This window comes from Hemicordylus capensis, chromosome 4 (assembly GCF_027244095.1).
Source record: "Hemicordylus capensis ecotype Gifberg chromosome 4, rHemCap1.1.pri, whole genome shotgun sequence".
NCBI lineage: Eukaryota > Metazoa > Chordata > Lepidosauria > Squamata > Cordylidae > Hemicordylus > Hemicordylus capensis.
Window position 1 is genome coordinate 293,097,319 of NC_069660.1, and position 17,806 is coordinate 293,115,124.

The window sequence follows — 17,806 nt, forward strand, 5'->3', positions numbered from 1 at the left end:
GTTTATGATGATGCCAGCCAAAGCGATTCAAGATGGCAGACAGGTAAACTTATGAGGTGCAAGTGGGTTAACTTGGGAAATGCTTAACCGATTTGAACCAAATTTGCTGCAGCTGTAGGGGCACAGAGGGACACCTCAATGGCGTAGTTTATGATGATGTCATCCATCCCAATTCAAGATAGTGGACATGTAAACTTTGGAGGCATGAGTGAGCGAACTTATGAACCGCTTAACTGATTTGAACCAAATTAGCTACAGCTGTAGGGACACCTCAACGGCATAGATTGGGACGATGTTATCCAACCCAATTCAAGATGGCAGACATGTAAACCTTTGAGGCGCAAGTGCACTTATGTGTGGACAGTCTAACTGATTTGAACCAAATTTGCTACAGCTGTATGGACACATAAGGCTGCTCCAATGGTGTAGCTTGTGATGATGTCATCCACCCTGATCCAAGATGGTAGATGTGTGAACTTTTGAGGTGCAAGTGCACTAACTTGAGGACTAACCGATTTGAACCAAATTTGGCACAGTTGTAGCAAGTGACACACAGGGACACCTCAGTGGTATAGTTCGTAATTATGGCATCCACCCCGATCCAAGATGGCGGACGCATGAACATTTGAGGTGCAAGAGATCTAACTGGTGAACCTCAATTTGAATCATATTTAGTTTAGTTGTAGAGACGGTAAAAGGAGTAGACTGATTAGTTCTTACTAAAACAGCTTGTTTTTTCCATTTGGTCACATAATTATGTATACACATCATTACTATTTGTTTGTTTAGTTGAAATAAAGAAGAAAAAATTTTTAGTTTGGTTGCAGGCTGATTTAAGGCACCACACACAATAATACAATACTAATTTATGACCATGCTGATGTATCTACTGAGAAATAAATCACTGAGTTCAATCAGCTTAATTAAAGCCTGCTCAAATTTGGCCCTCCTGCAGATGTTGGCTTACAACTCCCTTAACCCCTGGCTATTGCCCACTGTGGCTGAGGATTATGGGAATTGTAGTCGAAAAACAGCTTGGGGGCCAACATTGAGCAGGCCTGACAGACACATTCATGGAGGTCTGTCAGTGGCTACTAGCCTTGACAGTTATAGATTACCTCCAGGCTCAAAGGCAAGATGCCCCTGAATATCAATTGAGGGGGAGCAATAGCAGGAGAGGAGGCATGCCCTGGTCTCTTTCTTGTGGGCTTCTCAGAGGCATCTGGTGAGCCACTGTGGCAAACAGGATGATGGACTAGGTAGGCCTTGAGCCTGATCCAGCAGGGCTGTTCTTATGTTCTCCCTCCAAAAATATGTTCCCTTTCTATAAGTGAAACACTTTCCAGCACTATGTTCTATTTTTGTATTGCCAAAATTCACTCAAGGTTTTTGGTTTCCTGGCACCCGAATCCAAACAAAGTTGAAGATGACAGACACCACAGCAGACATCTAGGCACCACAGCGGACATCTTTGGACAATGGGCCACAAGAGAATTCTCTCTCGGAAGACAGGTTCTCATGAGCGCTTGTCTCCTGAGAGGGAACTCTCTCTCGGCCCTTCAGCCAAAGTCTCCACTGCTGTGCCTGTCCTCAGCTGACATCTGTGAGGCGTGGAGATGGTCAGGGGCAACGGGAGGTGACAACCATCTGGCTTCTTCACAGAGGACAAAGCTGAGGTCAGGCACAACAAGGACACTTCTTTGCCTGAGGGGCTAAAGTTCCTCTCAGAAACTCTCTCCTGGGCTAACAGCCAAAGAAGTACTGCCACTGAGCCTGCCTATGGATTTCTATGTAGTGAAGAAGGTGGTTGTCAACCTCTATGCTTCCCATTGCTCCTGGCTGTTTCATCCAGTGCTTAAGAGACCTCAGGTAAGTCCCCTGTACAGCTCACCCCTGATCCCTTTTAAGTTAGGAACATAGGAAGTTGCTATATACTGAGTCAGACCATAGGCCCATCTAGCTCAGTATTGTCTACACAGACTGGCAGCGGCTTCTCCCAAGGTTGCAGGCAGGAATCTCTCTCAGCTATATCTTGGAGAAGTCAGGGAAGGAACTTGGAACCTTTTGCTCTTCCCAGAGTGGCTCCATCCCTTGAGGGGAATATCTTGCAGTGCTCACACTTCTAGTCTCCCATTCATGTGCAACCAGGGCAGACCCTGCTTAGCTAAGGGGACAAGTCATGCTTGCTACCACTAGACCAGCTCTCCTCTCTTAGTGATCCTGGGGGGGGGGGGATCACTGCCCACATTTTGAGAACCCTTGCACTAGGCTATTTCCTGTTGCCTGCTTACTCAGAGTACCTATAGAGTGATTCTGCCTGGAACACACAGACTGTTTTGTCATTGAGCACAGCTCTTGGCCGATGTGGCAGATGCATTCTGAAAGTGAATACAGTGGATACACTTAATCAAGCAAAGCGTGCCACTCCATATGTGCTTGATTCAAATCTAAATTATCACAATGTGCTGAATGTGCCACTGCCTATAAATCCAGGCATCTGATGGGCTGTGCAGGGTTTATACAACATGCATCTGAATTAGGGAGGATGGGAAATCTGTTTCACATTATCTCACGGACCAGTAAATAATTCCTCTCTAGGATTCAGATTGTGTTAAAAACCACTCAGCTAGAAAGGGCCATTATAAATATAAAAGCATAACATATTCTCTCCTTATTATGTTTTGAAAGAGAGAACACTGCTTCTAATAGTGTGGCACTTTCTGGTTTTACTAAGAGACTTGGTTAAGTTCTTGTCTGATATTGAGAATATATTAATTCTCAGATCTTGCTGTCATCTTTGCTTGAACAAAACTGATTGCCAGGAAATTTAGGACTGACAAAGCACTTCTTCATGCAGTGCACAATGGAATTCTCTGCCACAGGATGTGGTGACAGCCACCAACTCCGATGGTTTTAAAAGGGGCTTAGACAAATTAATGGAGGACAGGTCTAGCAAAAGCTACTAGTCATGATAAGTATAGGCTGCCTCCAGGCCAAAATGCAGGATGTCTCTGAATATCAGTTAGAGAAACAACAGCAGGAGAAAGGACATGCCTTCATCTCCTGCTTGTTAGTTATCCAGAGGTATCTGGTGAGCCCCTCTGGGAAACAAGATGCTGAACTAGATAAGCCTTGGGCCTGATCCAACAAGGCTCTTCGTATGTTCTGATGTTAAACACTGTAGAGTATTAGGGACCTACGGAGGGCCCTGCTAGATCACATTAAAGCTTCACTTAAACCAACATTCTGTTTCCAGTCATGGTCAGCCCAATTCTTTTGAGAAGTTTTCAACTAGGCCACAAAAGCAAGAGTCCAGCCCTGCTGCTTGTTTCCAACATGTGTTCAGATAAATACTGCCTCTGAACATGGAAGTTCTGTTTAGCTATCTATTTATTTCGGTTTAGTTAACAGTTTTATAAACCCTTCACTGTACATTTTTCTTTTCTATTTTGGGCAAGATGTATTTTCCTTTTAATATATTATTTTCATTTTCTGTTATTTATTTATTGTTAGATTTATATACCGCCTTTCATTAAAAACAATCCCAAGGCGGTTTACAAAAGTTAAAACACATAATAAAAATGAGTTATAAGTATTTAGCTAAAAGTATAAAAACAAGTCTGATATTAAAAAATATAATATACAAAAAAATTGTATTACACACACTAAATGTTTGGGGAAAGGTGAAACCAAAGCTATAGTTCTGTGTATGCTTACTCAGAAGTACATAAGAAAAGCCTTTGTACACTTGTATGAGTCTGTACATACGATCAGGAACTCTGTACGGTTTTATTTATGAGCCTTATAAAGCTCATTTTCACCTTTTACTCAATGCACAGAGATCAGGGGTGAGACCAGGCAACATACATAGGCCAGAGTAGGCCTGCAGATCCCATTCCACATTCACATGTTCACCCAATGCGTGGAAAAGGAGGTAATAACAATACAATCCTCTGCAGGTTTACCCAGAAGTACATCCCACCATGTTCAATGGAACTTATTCCCAAGAAAGCGTGCATAGGATTGCAGCCTTGGAGTGTTCACAGCACTTCCCATACGTGACACCAGTAATTCTTAGAGCAACTTCACATGACCACTGTTAAGTCTGGAAGCTGGGAACCAAAGGTTCCCAGCAAGCACATGCCCCTGGAGGACGTGATGTCTGAACCCGCCCAAGTCCAGATCCCGTGCCAGATTTCTGAGATTTACCCAACATTCTTCCAAAATTCTCCATCCAACTTAAAATGAAGGTTACAAGTGGGTGGAGAATCTCAGGAGAACTTGGGTGGGTTCACACATCATGCACGCCAGGAGAACTCACTCATCAGGAATCTCCAGTTCTCAACTCCCAGACTTGGTAGCATGCAAAGCTGCCCTTACAATAACTCTGTACAGTAGGTCAGTATGATTATACCCATGCGGCAGATGGAGAAAGCAAGTCTGAGAAATAAGCTTCTTGGAGAACTGCAACTGAATTCATAGGAGGTGCAGCATTTGAACCAGGGACTTCCTCATTCCCTGCTCACATGGCTCAGTCACTATGCTAACATTAGCACTCCTAGAGGCCATTCACACAGTCAAGAACTGTGTTCAGCTCGGGTTTGGAAGCTGTGTGTGCTCCCAGTTTCTGGTTGAGTGGAAGCAAAGTTGGAGAAAAACTTGGGGTAGCTTTTCCTCCTACCTTGCTTCCACACAACCAAAAATTAGGAGCACACACAGCTCCCAACTGGGTAGAACACAGTTTTGGAGTGTGTGAATGACCTGCTGTTGTTCAATGCAGATGAAATATGTTTCCGTTCGTATTTTATTACCTTGCAGGCAGAGATACCATGACTTAAATTCCCCAAAGTCTTCAGGAAAGCCTCTCCCCCCCACCCACCATTTGGAACAGCTGCACTAGAAATAGGATGGCCAACACCCTTTAAAGTACAGGCTTTCCCCCTGATTGACAAGGTAAATATATGGTAAGCAGAGGGGTAGATGCAAAGTGCAGTGTTACTTATGAGGAAAACACATGATGTAGGCAATGCTCTGAAGCGAGTGAGCTAGCTGATGCTGCTGATTGCTCTTCTCAGCGTGACATCTGAACCCCGTGGCTGAAATCCAAACCAGAAAGAGGGCGGGGGGGAGGGGAGGATGTGAGAGAGTGCCAGTTTCAATGTCAGATGACAGAGAGAGAGCATTTGTTGTATTGAATGCTAGCATCCAGTTTGAAGTTTTATATTGACAACATGTTAATGAACTCGATGTAAACTTGTTAGAATTATGGGATGGCTCCTCTCACCACCACATCGATACTTTCACAGGGGATGTTATTCGAACTTCTTGTTGCGATTTTTGCAGCGCTTCTGAGTTGAATGGATCACCCAAGGAAGTGCGCATAAGACTGCAGACTTAGGAACGTTATTATCACAGTGGCTGACATACAGAATAAGGATGCACTCCCCTGCAGAAGGGGAGAATGTAAAAAATGGCCAATTCCCCGATGCATCAGTGCAGTTAGTTGGAAAGTTCTGTTAAGCTGCTCTCTCGCTGCACCACTTCATTCTTAATCTGTATGTCAGCCAGTATCAGCAAGGATGCCACATACAAATACAAATATTATTAATACTTTTGTTTCACCCTATTTGCAGCCCAATGCTACCCAGCATGCTTATGTGGCACTAAGTCCTCCTGAGTTCAATGGGGCTTGCTCACAAGTAACTGCACAGGATTGCAACCTTCTTTATTACACTGTGCAAAAACACTTTAGTTCAACATGTACTTTAGCTCAACGTGTCTAGAAACTGAGCGGCACAGGAATACCTTATTACCACCATGGTTTGCCAGTCTGCAAGCTGCACATCACCCATGAGGTCACCTGGCGGGAAAGAGAAATGAATAGCTGCCAAGACAAACATGAAGCCACGGTGCTGAGCAGTGCTATTTTCTAAAAAGAGAAATGCTAGGAAGCCTTACCTTTTGCCCAGGGCTGGCCTAGCCATAGAGGCAAACTGGGCAACAGCCTAACAGGCTACAGTTCCAGCCGTGCCTTTCCTTGATATCCACTTAAGATACACTAAGGCCGTGCACACGACCTTCAGGGGCCACTTTCATGGGCTGTGGACAAGCCCCTGCCTTCCCTGGCAAACGAATGGCGGCTGATTTTGTCTTAACCACCCTGTGCCGCAGACCCACACGAGCGGTGGCACGGTGGCGGCAAGAGATGGGCGCAGGAGGACTCCCCCCTCCCCACACCTCCCAGGGTGCCTTGCGCTACGGCAGAGCCGCTCCTTCCCCCCGGCTCACTGCCGGAAGTGACGGCAGGCCAGGAGGAAGCCGCTGAACCCGGAGGTGATCGTGCATACAATCGTCAGCTGAGGTTAAGCGGACCACAGGTTCGCTGGACCTTGGCTAAACGCCGGGTTCAAAAGGGGGGGGGCTAGGCACAGGGGCAGTGCCTGGATTGGGCTCGATGGCAGGACTTCACACTAGGTGGGCTGGCCTAGCCTGGGCTAGGCTGCCCGTGTGAATAGCCTCACTGGGTTTTTTGTCGGTTCCGTTTTGTTTTTCATCTTGAATATAACCAAGAGCAGTCCTTCCCTATGAAACTTACCTGTTGTCATGGAAATGACTTTGCTTCACGCCTGCTGAACTCTAAATGGTGCTAGGGTTGCCAATTGGCCAGAAAAAGGGGGGAAAAAACTGGGAGTGGTATGCTCTTATGCCTTTAAAAACTGATGCAAACATCTACGAAGGAGAGTCACTGCCTGCAGTTTCAGAGGAGATGCACTAAGCCAACCTAGGAAGTCCCTGGCTGGGTGATAGTCCATACACAGAGAGCCAGGATGGAGTAGTGATTAGCGTGCCAGACTTGTAGCCGCAAGACCCAGATTCAAATCCCCACTCATCCCTGATGAGTGACCCTAGGCCAGTCACCATCTCTCAGCCTAACCCACCTTGCAGGGTTGTTGTGATGAGAACCTCCTATGTTGCAGCTACCGCCTTAGAGAAAAGGCAGGATAGAAATTATAATACATTCCAGGGTGTGTGATCAAGAGCAAACTGGGTACAGCATGTAGACCAGATTAATTAATATTTGATAGATAGACAGACACACCCCACTTTTCATGATAGTCCCCAGGCAACTAATATGGCACACAACAGGATGATAGTTAAGTTTCTGCACTTGACTATCTGTATAACTGTGGATTATACAATAGTGCCAGAAAGCTCCTCTGCATAGGCTCAGAGGCACTGCTTTCAGGTCTGAGCCTTGGCATTCAAGCAGGCTGCAGAGATTCAGACCAAGCCCATTGCTCAGCCCTCCCTTAGGATGGGCATCTTCCTTCTATTGTTGAGTGATTTCTTTCCCCCCCGTTTGCTTCTAGACTGGCAGCCTCCTTAATATTCCCAAAGGTCTGCAGCCAGTTTCTTGTCTGTATGAGGTTTGCCTGAAACAACATGAGACAGCAGCCCGGCTTGCTCTACTCAGCTATGCAGCAGCAAGAGCACAAGGCTTTCTGGGGGACGTCAAGAGCTAGTGCCAAAAGAAACTGAAATTAATTGGCTCTGGATACACAGACGTGAGATCTATATTCAATGTGGGTTCCTTCTAGCTTTGGAGATGGGCACCTGTCTTGCCTGCTACTAGGATGGTTGCATTTTTGATATTACTGTAATTTGTATCCGATGTAAACCCAAAAATAAAGAGCATTTTTTAAGAAAGAAAGAAAGAAAGAAAGAAAGAAAGAAAGAAAGAAAGAAAGAAAGAAAGAAAGAAAAGAAGATGACTGTAGATATGACAAGACCACAATGTCTGCTTCAAAGTGATAGTTTATGTCAATCACATGTTTTCCTTGAACAAAAGGACAAAGAATGTTAAATTCAACCCACTGCTTCATTAAAAGCTATGCAGAAGGTTCTTCATATATGTAATCGCTGCACTGATACCAGCTTCTGAAACCAAGCTCTCTGAATCTCCCTGCTAATGTAGTACTAATTATTATTTAATAATGATTATATTTTAAGATTATTCTCCCACAGCAAAACAAAAGACCCCATTTAAAGAGGGCAGTTCCCCCTCTCCAAGTGTTTCAGGTTATTCACAAGGAGCACCTATGTTTATGGACAGCCAACTGGTTCTATATGCTAACTATTGTGTGTATATAAACTAATTGTTTGCCATGCTAATTGGACAAAGAGGCAGCTTTTAAACCACCCAGAGATGGAAGTTTGGGGCAGTCTACAAATTTGAAAAAATATATAATAAATAAATAAAATGATAGTTCTCTTATATTTAGCGGGGGGATAGGAAGTGTCCCTGTTCATCCCCCTGATTACTGCTGTCTCCCTTGCATCTTCTCTCTTTTTCTTTCTAGATTTCTCTTTGGGTCAGGGAACAATCTTCTTATTCCTTTGCCATGTGCACAGCTTTGTGACCGTTTTTGTTGGAAAGCAATATATAAATCACTTTATATATCTTGGAGAGGAGAGCTGGTCTTGTGGTAGCAAGCATGACTTGTCCCCTTAGCTAAGCAGGGTCCACCCTGGTTGCATATGAATGGGAGACTAGAAGTGTGAGCACAGTAAAATATTCCCCTCAGGGGATGGGGCTGCTCTGAGAAGAGAAGAAGGTTCCAAGTTCCCTCCCTGGCTTCTCCAAGATAGGGCTGAGAGAGATTCCTGCCTGCAACCTTGGAGAAGCTGCTGCCAGTCTGTGTAGACAATACTGAACTTGATAGACTTTTAAAAAACGTTGAGTATATCCAAGAACAAGTCTTTCCTATGGACCTTACCTCCAACTGTGCCTCACCCTTGCTGTAGTCTAAAATGGTGCTGGGGTTGCCAACTAGCCAGAAAAAACTGGGGGTGGCCTGCTCCTTGATAAGGAGAAATCAGAGGAAAATATTTCCCCTAGATGGGAAGGATCTCTGTCTGAGAATTAGAGCTATCAGAGTAGAAACAGCAATGACCTGACTTACTAGAAGGTAGTTTCTATGTTCTTCTCCGTGGCTTTAAACAAAGGATTGGATACATTCATGGAGGATAGTTTATCAGTGGGTAAAGAGAAGCTCCATATTCAGTAGCATGCTGCTTAACTGCAGGTGCTGGGGGCAAGACGCAGAAGCAGGCTGATCACTGACTTCATGCTCTGCTTGTCAGTTTCCCTGAAGTATCCAGCTGATCTCCAATAGAAACAGAATGCTAGTTAAGACAGCTCTTGTTGCATAGATATAGGAGCATAACATAGGAAGCTGCCTTATACGGAGTCAGACGTTGGTCCATCTAGCTCAGTACTACCTACACTGACTGGCAGCAGCTTCTCCAAGGTTTCTGGCCAGAGTCTCTCCATGCCAAGGAGCGAATCTGGTACCTTATGCATGCAAAGCACATGCTCTACCACTGGGCTATGGCCCCACCCACTAAGGGGAGCATCTTACAGCAGACTGTGCGCACATGTAATCACCCATCCAAATCCAAACCAGGACAGACTCTACTCAGCAAAGGAGATGGTTCATGCTCGCTACCACAAGACCAGCTCTCCTCCCTAATGTTCTTAAGTGAAATGGGAGTGAATGTTTTCCGATAATTCAGAAACAAAGCACAAGAACAGCCCTACTGGAACAGGTCCAAAGCCGATCTGTTTCCATCCTGTTTCCCCCAAAGAGGTGAGCAAAAACACCGGAGGGGAAAGCTGTAATTAGAAATACTGGTACATGTGAATGGCTTCAAGATATGGTTTCTGCAGCCATGAAAACATGCAGGTCAAACAGCTGAGCTGCAGCACTGTCTACGAATCTGAAAACCTGGTAGAGAGGAGTGAGTAGTAGTTAAGGCAACCCATAATAAAGGAACAGGTTAAAGCTGGCACTAGGGAAAGTGCCTGGCATGAGACACATTATTTAAAGAAGTACTTCTCACATTAAACATATCAGTGGAAGGATCTTCCTGGGTATTAATGTATTCAATATGCCCCATACTGTAAGGAAGTGCACACATGAATAAGGAGGATGCTGAAGCCATAGAAACAAAAATTAATAAGGCTTTTCCATATTCTTATGTCTGTTCTCCGTTCATAGTGAACAACTACAAATTGCTATTCTAATTATACAGCACACACAATAGGGTATATTAATCAGAAGCCACATTTTCGGTATGGAGAGATCAGTAGCTGTTTCAAGCACTATTATGAGCCATCTTTGAATAGAGTACATTGTAAAAGAACTTAAGGTCTAAGATGAGACGACAGATTAGGTGCTCCCGATTATCAGTTGTGTGGGAGCAAACAACTAGGTAGGAGGAGGGAGAAGTGATTGTGTGGAAGGCTGGAGCAGGGTAGGACAGCCTTGTCCCACCCAGGTTTCTTACCCAACATTTGACAAAGGTAAGAGGAAAAGCTGTCCTTCCCAGCTTTTTCTCCTACCTTGATTCCACACAACCACTTCTCCCTCCTCCTACCTAGTTGTTTGCTTCCACCCAAACGAAAACTGGGAGCGCGTACAGCACCCACTTGTCCTACCCAGTTTTCGGCTGTGTGAACACTGTCTTCTTTGTAATGGATTTCTACACCAGTTCATGGATGAATAGCTATTCTATCTTCCTTGGAAATAATATTTCTGTGAAAGGGGCATTAGAGACTGATTCTTAGCATCTTCAACCAACTAGGGCTCTAGTATTCTTTGGGGGAAGCGAAATCATGATGATAAAAATGGTGGAAAGCAACAATATATATGCCCATATAACTGAAGAATCACTTCTGCCTTTTTGAACACTGCCCTTTGGTGAAATCTTCTAAATCATCTGTTTTGGTGTGAATTTACCTTTACAGGTTAGTAGTCAGACATTCTTTTGAGGAAAAGGATGGGCTTTCAGTTGAATGTTGTAGTTCCCAAAATAAACACTGGCTGCATAAGAGCCATTATTTTGTTATTGACTCCCATGTGGGACACCACAGCTCAGATGGTGCAGAAAATCAATATCATTACATGACTCACATCTAGCAGATTGATCCTTATTAATGGAGTAAGGATTATATAGGACTTTGGGTACTTTTTAAAAAAAGCTCTGTAGAAATGATCTGTCTGCAATCCCCTAAGCCAGGCTTCCCCAAACTGCGGCCCTCCAGATGTTGCTGAACTACAACTCCCAGCATACCCAGCCACAATAAATTGTGGCTAGGGATGCTGGGAGTTGTAGTTCAGCAACATCTGGAGGGCCACAGGTTGGGGAAGCCTGCCCTAAGCTAACCAACTCTCTCATTTTACATACAGGGGCTATTCAGACGATCAGCAAAAATCGGGCTAGGAGAGCCTAGCCCGATTTTTACTGATTGTAAGAACCACTGGGCTCACAGCCGAGCCCAGTGGTTCTAGAGCGGGTAACCCGCTCGAGAACTCCTGCCTTAAAACCAGGTTTGCGGAGCGAGTGCTCCAGAAACCTGGTTTTAATTATTGTGAGTAGCTGCGGTGCGCCTACTCACGAGTAGACCCCAAGAGGGGAGGCGAAAAGCCGCCTCCCAGCTCCGGGGGTCTGCCCAGTATGCCCTGCGCACTCGCGCAGGGCATACTGGGGCTTCCGGGCGCTGTGCGGCCCCCGGGCTCCCCAGCCCCCGCTGGCTCCATCTCAGAGCTGGCAATTGTGTGGGCGGCCAATCCGGCTGCCCAGGGCTCCCTCCCCGCTCATGAACAGGAAGAGTGGGCTTGGCCCGCTCTTCCTGCTCACCACCCCAAACCAGGTCTCACGGATTGTGAGACCCGGTCCACAGAGTTTGCAGATCTCCAACCTCAGCTTTTTGTGAAGAAAATCTAGTCCTTTAAGACTTCAAACCTCAACCTATTAAAAACAGAGCGCCAATATTTTCACGCTGTGTTTAAGATAAACACTTAGTAATCCAAACACAGTAACATCTGATTTCGTTTAGTGACATGTGTTAGAAATATTCAGTACTGAATTTCATCGACAGTGACTTTATTTTCCTCTCAGTTCTACTATACACATCCAAGGGTCAGCACAGGAGAAAAATACAGCAACAATATACATGGCGCTTGTATGTTTCCAAGAAATACAATGATTTCACTCTCGCTATCACTCAAGTAGGCAGACTACCTTCCCACAGGTTTAAATTGGTATATATTTGGTCACTTAGAGAAGGATTTCGGGGGTAAACAGAAAAACAACCTTCAGCCTTCTTCCTGTTACCTGAGCAAAAGCTGTTACTGCTGATGGTCCTCGCTGACCCTCCGGAGCTGAGGGTGATGAATTCTCTGCTTTCCTCTTCAGAGAAGGGTGACTCAGATGCTGGGGACACTTTCTGGTGCGGGTGCTGCTGCTGCTGCTGCTGGGGAAGATGGGGCCGGAGGACCAGGCGAGGAATGCGGCTTCGGCAAAACTCCTTCTCTTGCATTTTGTGCTCCTGGAAAAGACAGCAACAATGGAAACTTCATTCTCTGGCGCTTCCTTGCCCTACCACACCAAGGGGTGGAGAGCTGGTCTTGTGGTAGCAAACATGAATGGTCCCCTCTGCTAAGCAGGGTCCACCCTGGTTTGCACTTGAAGGGGAGACTACTTGTGTGAGCACTGTGTGATATTCCCCTTAGGGGATGGGGCCGCTCTGAGAAGAGCACCTCCAAGGTTCCAAGTTCCCTCCCTGGCATCTCCAAGACAGAGCTGAGAGAATCTCCTGCCTGCAACCCTGGAGAAGCCGCTGCCAGTCTGGGTAGACAATACTGAGCTAGATGGTTCAATCGTCTCTCGGTATATGGCAGCTTTCTATGTTCCTAGGTCTAGGTCAGGGCCCAGGGTTTCCCAACAGAAGGTACTAGTACCCCTAGGGGTGTTTGAAGAGCTCCCAGGGGGTATTCAGAGCCCTCCTGCCTTACTACGCAGCAGCTGCACTATTTGTTCCCCAACTGAGGATCACTAGCTTGAAGCCAATGTGTCTGCAGCCATGTATCTGTTAACAGAAGGGGAGAGTGAAGACGTCCCTCCTCTGCTTTTGATGGGCTGGCTATGTGCTGAAGTCAAGTGTACCCCTCCCTCAGCCAGAATGACAGGCTTCAGGAAATGAGCACTGAGTCCTTCCATTGAAATAGATAGGATAAGTAAACTTGTCCCATTAATTTAAGTAAGACTCCTTATGAATAACTTAGCGCAGATGTGAGCCAGTGACTGGAAGAGCCTGAGGTCATTTCCAGACTCAAGAACTGTGTTCCATCCAGGTTTGGGAGCTGAGTGTGCTCCCAATTTTCAGTTGCACGGAAGCAAGGTAGGAGGAAAACCTGAGCAGCTTTTCCTCCTACCTAGCTTCCACACTGTCACTTCTACCCAGGTTTTCCTCCTACTTTGCTTCCACATAACCAAAAATGGGGAGCACAGCTCCCAAATCCTGGTAGAACACAGTTTTTGATTTTGTGAATGACCTCCCTGTATCATAACTGTAACATTTAAATTTGTGCGTCTGAGTGTGAGTGATACACACACACACACTTAAATGTTACAGCTTATTAAACAAATTTGCAGTAATCACACACACAATCTTTGGGGTAACCGAGCTGAAGGTTTGCAATAGAAGGGGTGCATTTCTTAAGAAAGGTTGAGGTGCACCTTCATAATTTGGGAGCCTGGACCTAAAGGCCTTTGGAGGCTCCTTGTCCCACCCACCCACACAGTGGGGCTATTCTGACGATCTGCAAAAATCGGGCTAGGGGAGCCTAGCCCGATTTTTGCAGATCGTCAGAACCACCGGGCTTGGCTGCAAGCCCGGTGGTTCTAGAGCGGGTAACCCGCTCAAGAACCCCTGCCCCCCAACCAGGTTTGCGGAGCAAGTGCTTTTCAAAATCGTGAGTAGCCATGGCGCGGCTTCATGCCATGCCTACTCATGAGTAGACCCCCCGGAGGGGAGGCAAATAGCCACCTCCCAACTCTGGGGGTCTCCCCAGTATGTCCTGCGTGCTCACGCAGGGCATACTGGGGCTTTTGGAGGCCACATGGCCCCTGAGCTCCCACTGGCTCCGTCTCGGAGCTGGCAATCATGTTGGCGGCTGATCCAGCCGCCCAGGACTCCTTCCCCTCTCACCCGAAGAAACCGGGTCTCACAGATTGTGAGGCACGGCTCAGTATTTTAAACACATGTTTAATGTGACCACACCACCCAGGACAGACTGGAATGGATTTGGGGGGCCCCAGGGGGTGTGGAGGCCCTGGACTTCAGCCTGGATGTCCAGAGGTAAGAGCACCTCTGGGTTGGCAACCCTGGTCTAGTTGAAGTGTGATGTAAATAAATAAATAATAAATAAGTACTGTTAGCATAGTGGTTACCAACACAGAAGTGTCTTCACATGGAGAGGCTTCTTGGGGTTGGCATCCTGGTTATTTATTTATTTATTTATTTATTTATTTGATTTATATACCGCCCTTCCATGGTTGTTGGGGAACCATGTGGTTCGGCACCAATGAATGGAATCTCCTCACCTTGGGGGCAGGGGCTGCTAAGAAGGTGCCACACAGATCTGGGGACAGTCCATGCAGTAGCAAAGAATCATGTGAGTCTCAGTTTACCAACATGCTCCAGTTATGGGGACCCTGCCCACACAGAAGCAGTTTTCATTGGCTATCTTGCCTCTCACAAATCCGCATCTAATTGAGTCTTGAGGGCCATTGAATGCAGATTTAATTGCAGTCTTTTTTCCTTTTTTTAAAATGGTGGCATGTGAGACAATCTTCATGTTTACAAGCACATGTATCCTGTCGAGTCACTTGTCAGATTCAGCTCTGCCTACTGTGTGGAATGGCCCTTAGGGGTTATCCTGAATTATCTGTGTGCCCTGCTGCATTTTAAACATCCGTGAAGGAGTCACACCCCACCATTTAAGAGACCACTATCAAATCCACATCTCTTTTGTAGGCGTTAACCTTGTTCTCATGAGACAAATCCATAAAGAATTGCACTCAGGGCAAAGAAAAGGAAATATACATTAAAAAGAAACCTCCAAATAAAATAAAAGCAAGAGGCTTTTCAAAACTTAAAATGCCTGTATCCAGTGCAATTACTGGGTAACAGCAGTACATTTAATGCACTTTTTAAAAATCAGATGGGGAAACTCTTAAAAGCAATTACTGTAGCCATCACCACCATCGTCACCACCTGTACCATTACTACAAACCCTGGGAGACTCATGCAAGATGATGGGGGAGGAACACACACTGAAACTGGAGATTCTATTAAACCTTCCCAGCTTGGGGTGACGTAATTTGGGGCTTGATTCCACTCTAGAGAAGGATCTGTGGCAAAGCAATAGTCATGATGATGTCAGACTCTATCAGGGATGGAGGAGGGATGCTCTTCCCGGGGAGGGAGAGAAAGTGAGAAAATAACACCCTCACCCTGCTCTTGCTTGGGGCAGGGGCCAAGATGCACCCCACATTTGGATTTCCTTCATCCTGGGCCCAGTCTCCCACCCCCAAGCACAAAAGCTCATCCAACCCACACATCTTCTCCCTTCTTTCTATCTCAGACACCCTAGCACTTACATAGTAAGCCATGATGTCAGACTCCATCAGGAGTGGAATCAGCAACATTTGCCCTTTTGGCTTCTAAAGGGTATTTGGATGGCTAGGATGGGGGGGGGGGCGGTGTTTTCTCCATCAACCTGCCTTTGCTGGCAGTGTAAGAAAGGGAGGAAGCAGGGGTATCTTAGTCTTCAACACACACACCCCTTTGCAGTGAGCCAACCCAATTCCCATCACACACCCACAGCTACCAGGGTTGCCAACTCTCGTCACCCAACCTATCCCCTGGATATTTTCTTCTTCTTTTCCCCACCAATATTTTTAACAAGATCTAGCCATTACAATCCCCAGAATTATTTTCCATAGTACCTGGAAATGATACAGGGTCCTGAAGATGGAAGACTCCAGGTCAATCCTTTGGGGTGGGGTGGTGGATTGGCAGTCCTAATACACACACACACTGTAGGAAGCAGTGTGTGTGTGTGTGTGTGTGTGTGTGTGTGTGTGTGTGTGTGTGTGTGTGTTTCAAGGGCAGGTCCAGGAGGCCAATCACCCCCACCCCAAGTGGTTTGCCCTTCCACTCACCACCACCACCACCACCCATTTTTCTTCCAGAAATCTTTGCCCCCCCCCCCCAACATGTGCGCAGATATCCACAGACCTATACTTAGGGCGTCTGCAGGCATTTTTCTTGAGGCAGGGACTACCACATACAGGCACCGACATACATAATACAGAGAGATAACCATCAAAATGCATAACTGGCCCTATCCACCCCCAGCACAGTACCTCCAGTGACTGTGGCTGGTGTCTATCTGATGTTGCTTTTTGGACTGTGAGCCCTTTGGGGACAGGGATCCATCTTATTTACGTATTATTTCTCTGTGTAAACCGCCCTGAGCTATTTTTGGAAGGGCGGTATAGAAATCGAATATAATAATAATAATAATAATAATAATAATAATAATAATAATAATAATAATAATAATAATAATAGCCCATGACGGCGGGGCTGGTGGCGGTGGGGCAGGCAGCTACCCCCTTGCCCCGCTACGGACGCCCATGACCGCCCCATACAGCAGGAGCAACCATCGTGCACCCACCCCCGAAGTCTCACCTTGCTAGTTTTTTCCCGGAGGGGCCCCATCGTGTTTCCCCGCCGCGGCCGAGGCAGCTTGGCTGGGCTGAGACAGTGCTGGCTGTGCGCGGGGCACTGCCGATGATGCCGCAGCCCTTTCTCCAGGAGGAGCCGCCGCCGCCGCTGCTGCAGCCCCGCTTCGTCGCTCGCCCGCCTGCCTTGCCTGCCTGCCGCACTCCCTGCCAGGGCTCATCAGCAGCCTCAGCCCCGCCGCTTCCCCCGCCCTGACACGTGGAGCGGCTGCTGCTCGCTGTCTGGTCAGGTTAGCAGCGGCCGGGCGGTGCTGCGGCCGCGATTGGCGCTGCTGGCAGCGGGGCGAGGGCAGGCTTCCCGGGTTTGGAGGACTTGGGGGAATAGGCGGGTTGCTCCCTTTCTGTCCCCAAGGGCTGCCGCGATTCCGAGGGCCAGAACAGAGGAGACGACGACGCAGCCCTCCTATTTGTAGTAGTTGCGGAGAGGAGGGGCACTGAATGGGGCTGCTGCAATCCTCAACCGACTTTCCAAGCACAGGGGTGGGAAAACCTGGCTGTCTCTGTGGAGCCGGAGCGGGACACACAGGGGCGTAGCAAGGTTGGAGGGGGCCCAGAGACAAGATTTAAAATGGGCCCCTCGCTGATACACACACCCAAACACACTTCACAATATATCGTGCACTCACACTCACATCCCCATTATGCATATAGTGAATATCTAGTTCACATTGAATCTAGTTTTTTTACTCTCTGCTCCTGCCGGATCTCCAAGAGACTCAAAATAATTCATAGCGGTTGCAACATGGGCGGGTGGGGAGTCATGTGATGTGCCTTGGGGGGGGGCTTGAGGCAGTGGGGCCCCAAGATGACTGCCTCCCCTTGCCTAATGGTAGTTACGCCCCTGGGGACACACTTGGTACAGGAGGAAAGGTTTGGGAGGTGCTCGCATTATTCGAGGGGATGGTGCGGGGATCCATCCGCTTCTTGTGCCTTGTGCCGTTGGAAAATAAGTGGTGCTGGTAAGAACTAATTTGCCTTCTTTCACTATAATCTGAACTGACAATTAGCACCTTCACAAGTTAGCCCACTTCAGCCTCAAATGTTCATGTGTCTTCCATCTTGAATTGGGGTGGATTCATTCATTTGATTTCTATACTGCCCTTCCAGTCCAATCCAATCCAAAATTTATTACGGTCATAGACCAGAG

At 46.8% G+C, this 17,806-nt stretch overlaps 1 protein-coding gene and 1 long non-coding RNA gene across 6 annotated transcripts in view; one reads left to right on the top strand and one right to left on the bottom strand.

Annotated features, from left to right (window-relative positions):
* SYBU (syntabulin) overlaps positions 1-17,063 on the bottom strand; it is a 53,271-nt gene extending 36,208 nt beyond the window's left edge. For 2 of the 5 annotated variants that reach the window (XM_053313481.1, XM_053313482.1), the window contains exons 1-2: positions 16,607-17,061; positions 12,181-12,394 (exon numbers count right to left, since the gene is read on the bottom strand). In XM_053313481.1, coding sequence (XP_053169456.1) covers positions 12,181-12,394; positions 16,607-16,636 — 244 coding nt within the window. In that variant the 5' untranslated portion in view covers positions 16,637-17,061. Of the gene's footprint in view, positions 1-12,180; positions 12,395-16,606 lie in introns of all 5 variants that reach the window. The other 3 variants (XM_053313478.1, XM_053313479.1, XM_053313483.1) reach the window with 3 other exon arrangements.
* On the top strand, positions 1,437-7,677 carry LOC128352916 (uncharacterized). The gene is made up of 3 exons (XR_008320707.1): positions 1,437-1,869; positions 4,819-4,953; positions 7,371-7,677. It is a non-coding gene; the product is annotated as an uncharacterized LOC128352916 (long non-coding RNA).
* Positions 17,064-17,806: the final 743 nt, after the last annotated feature.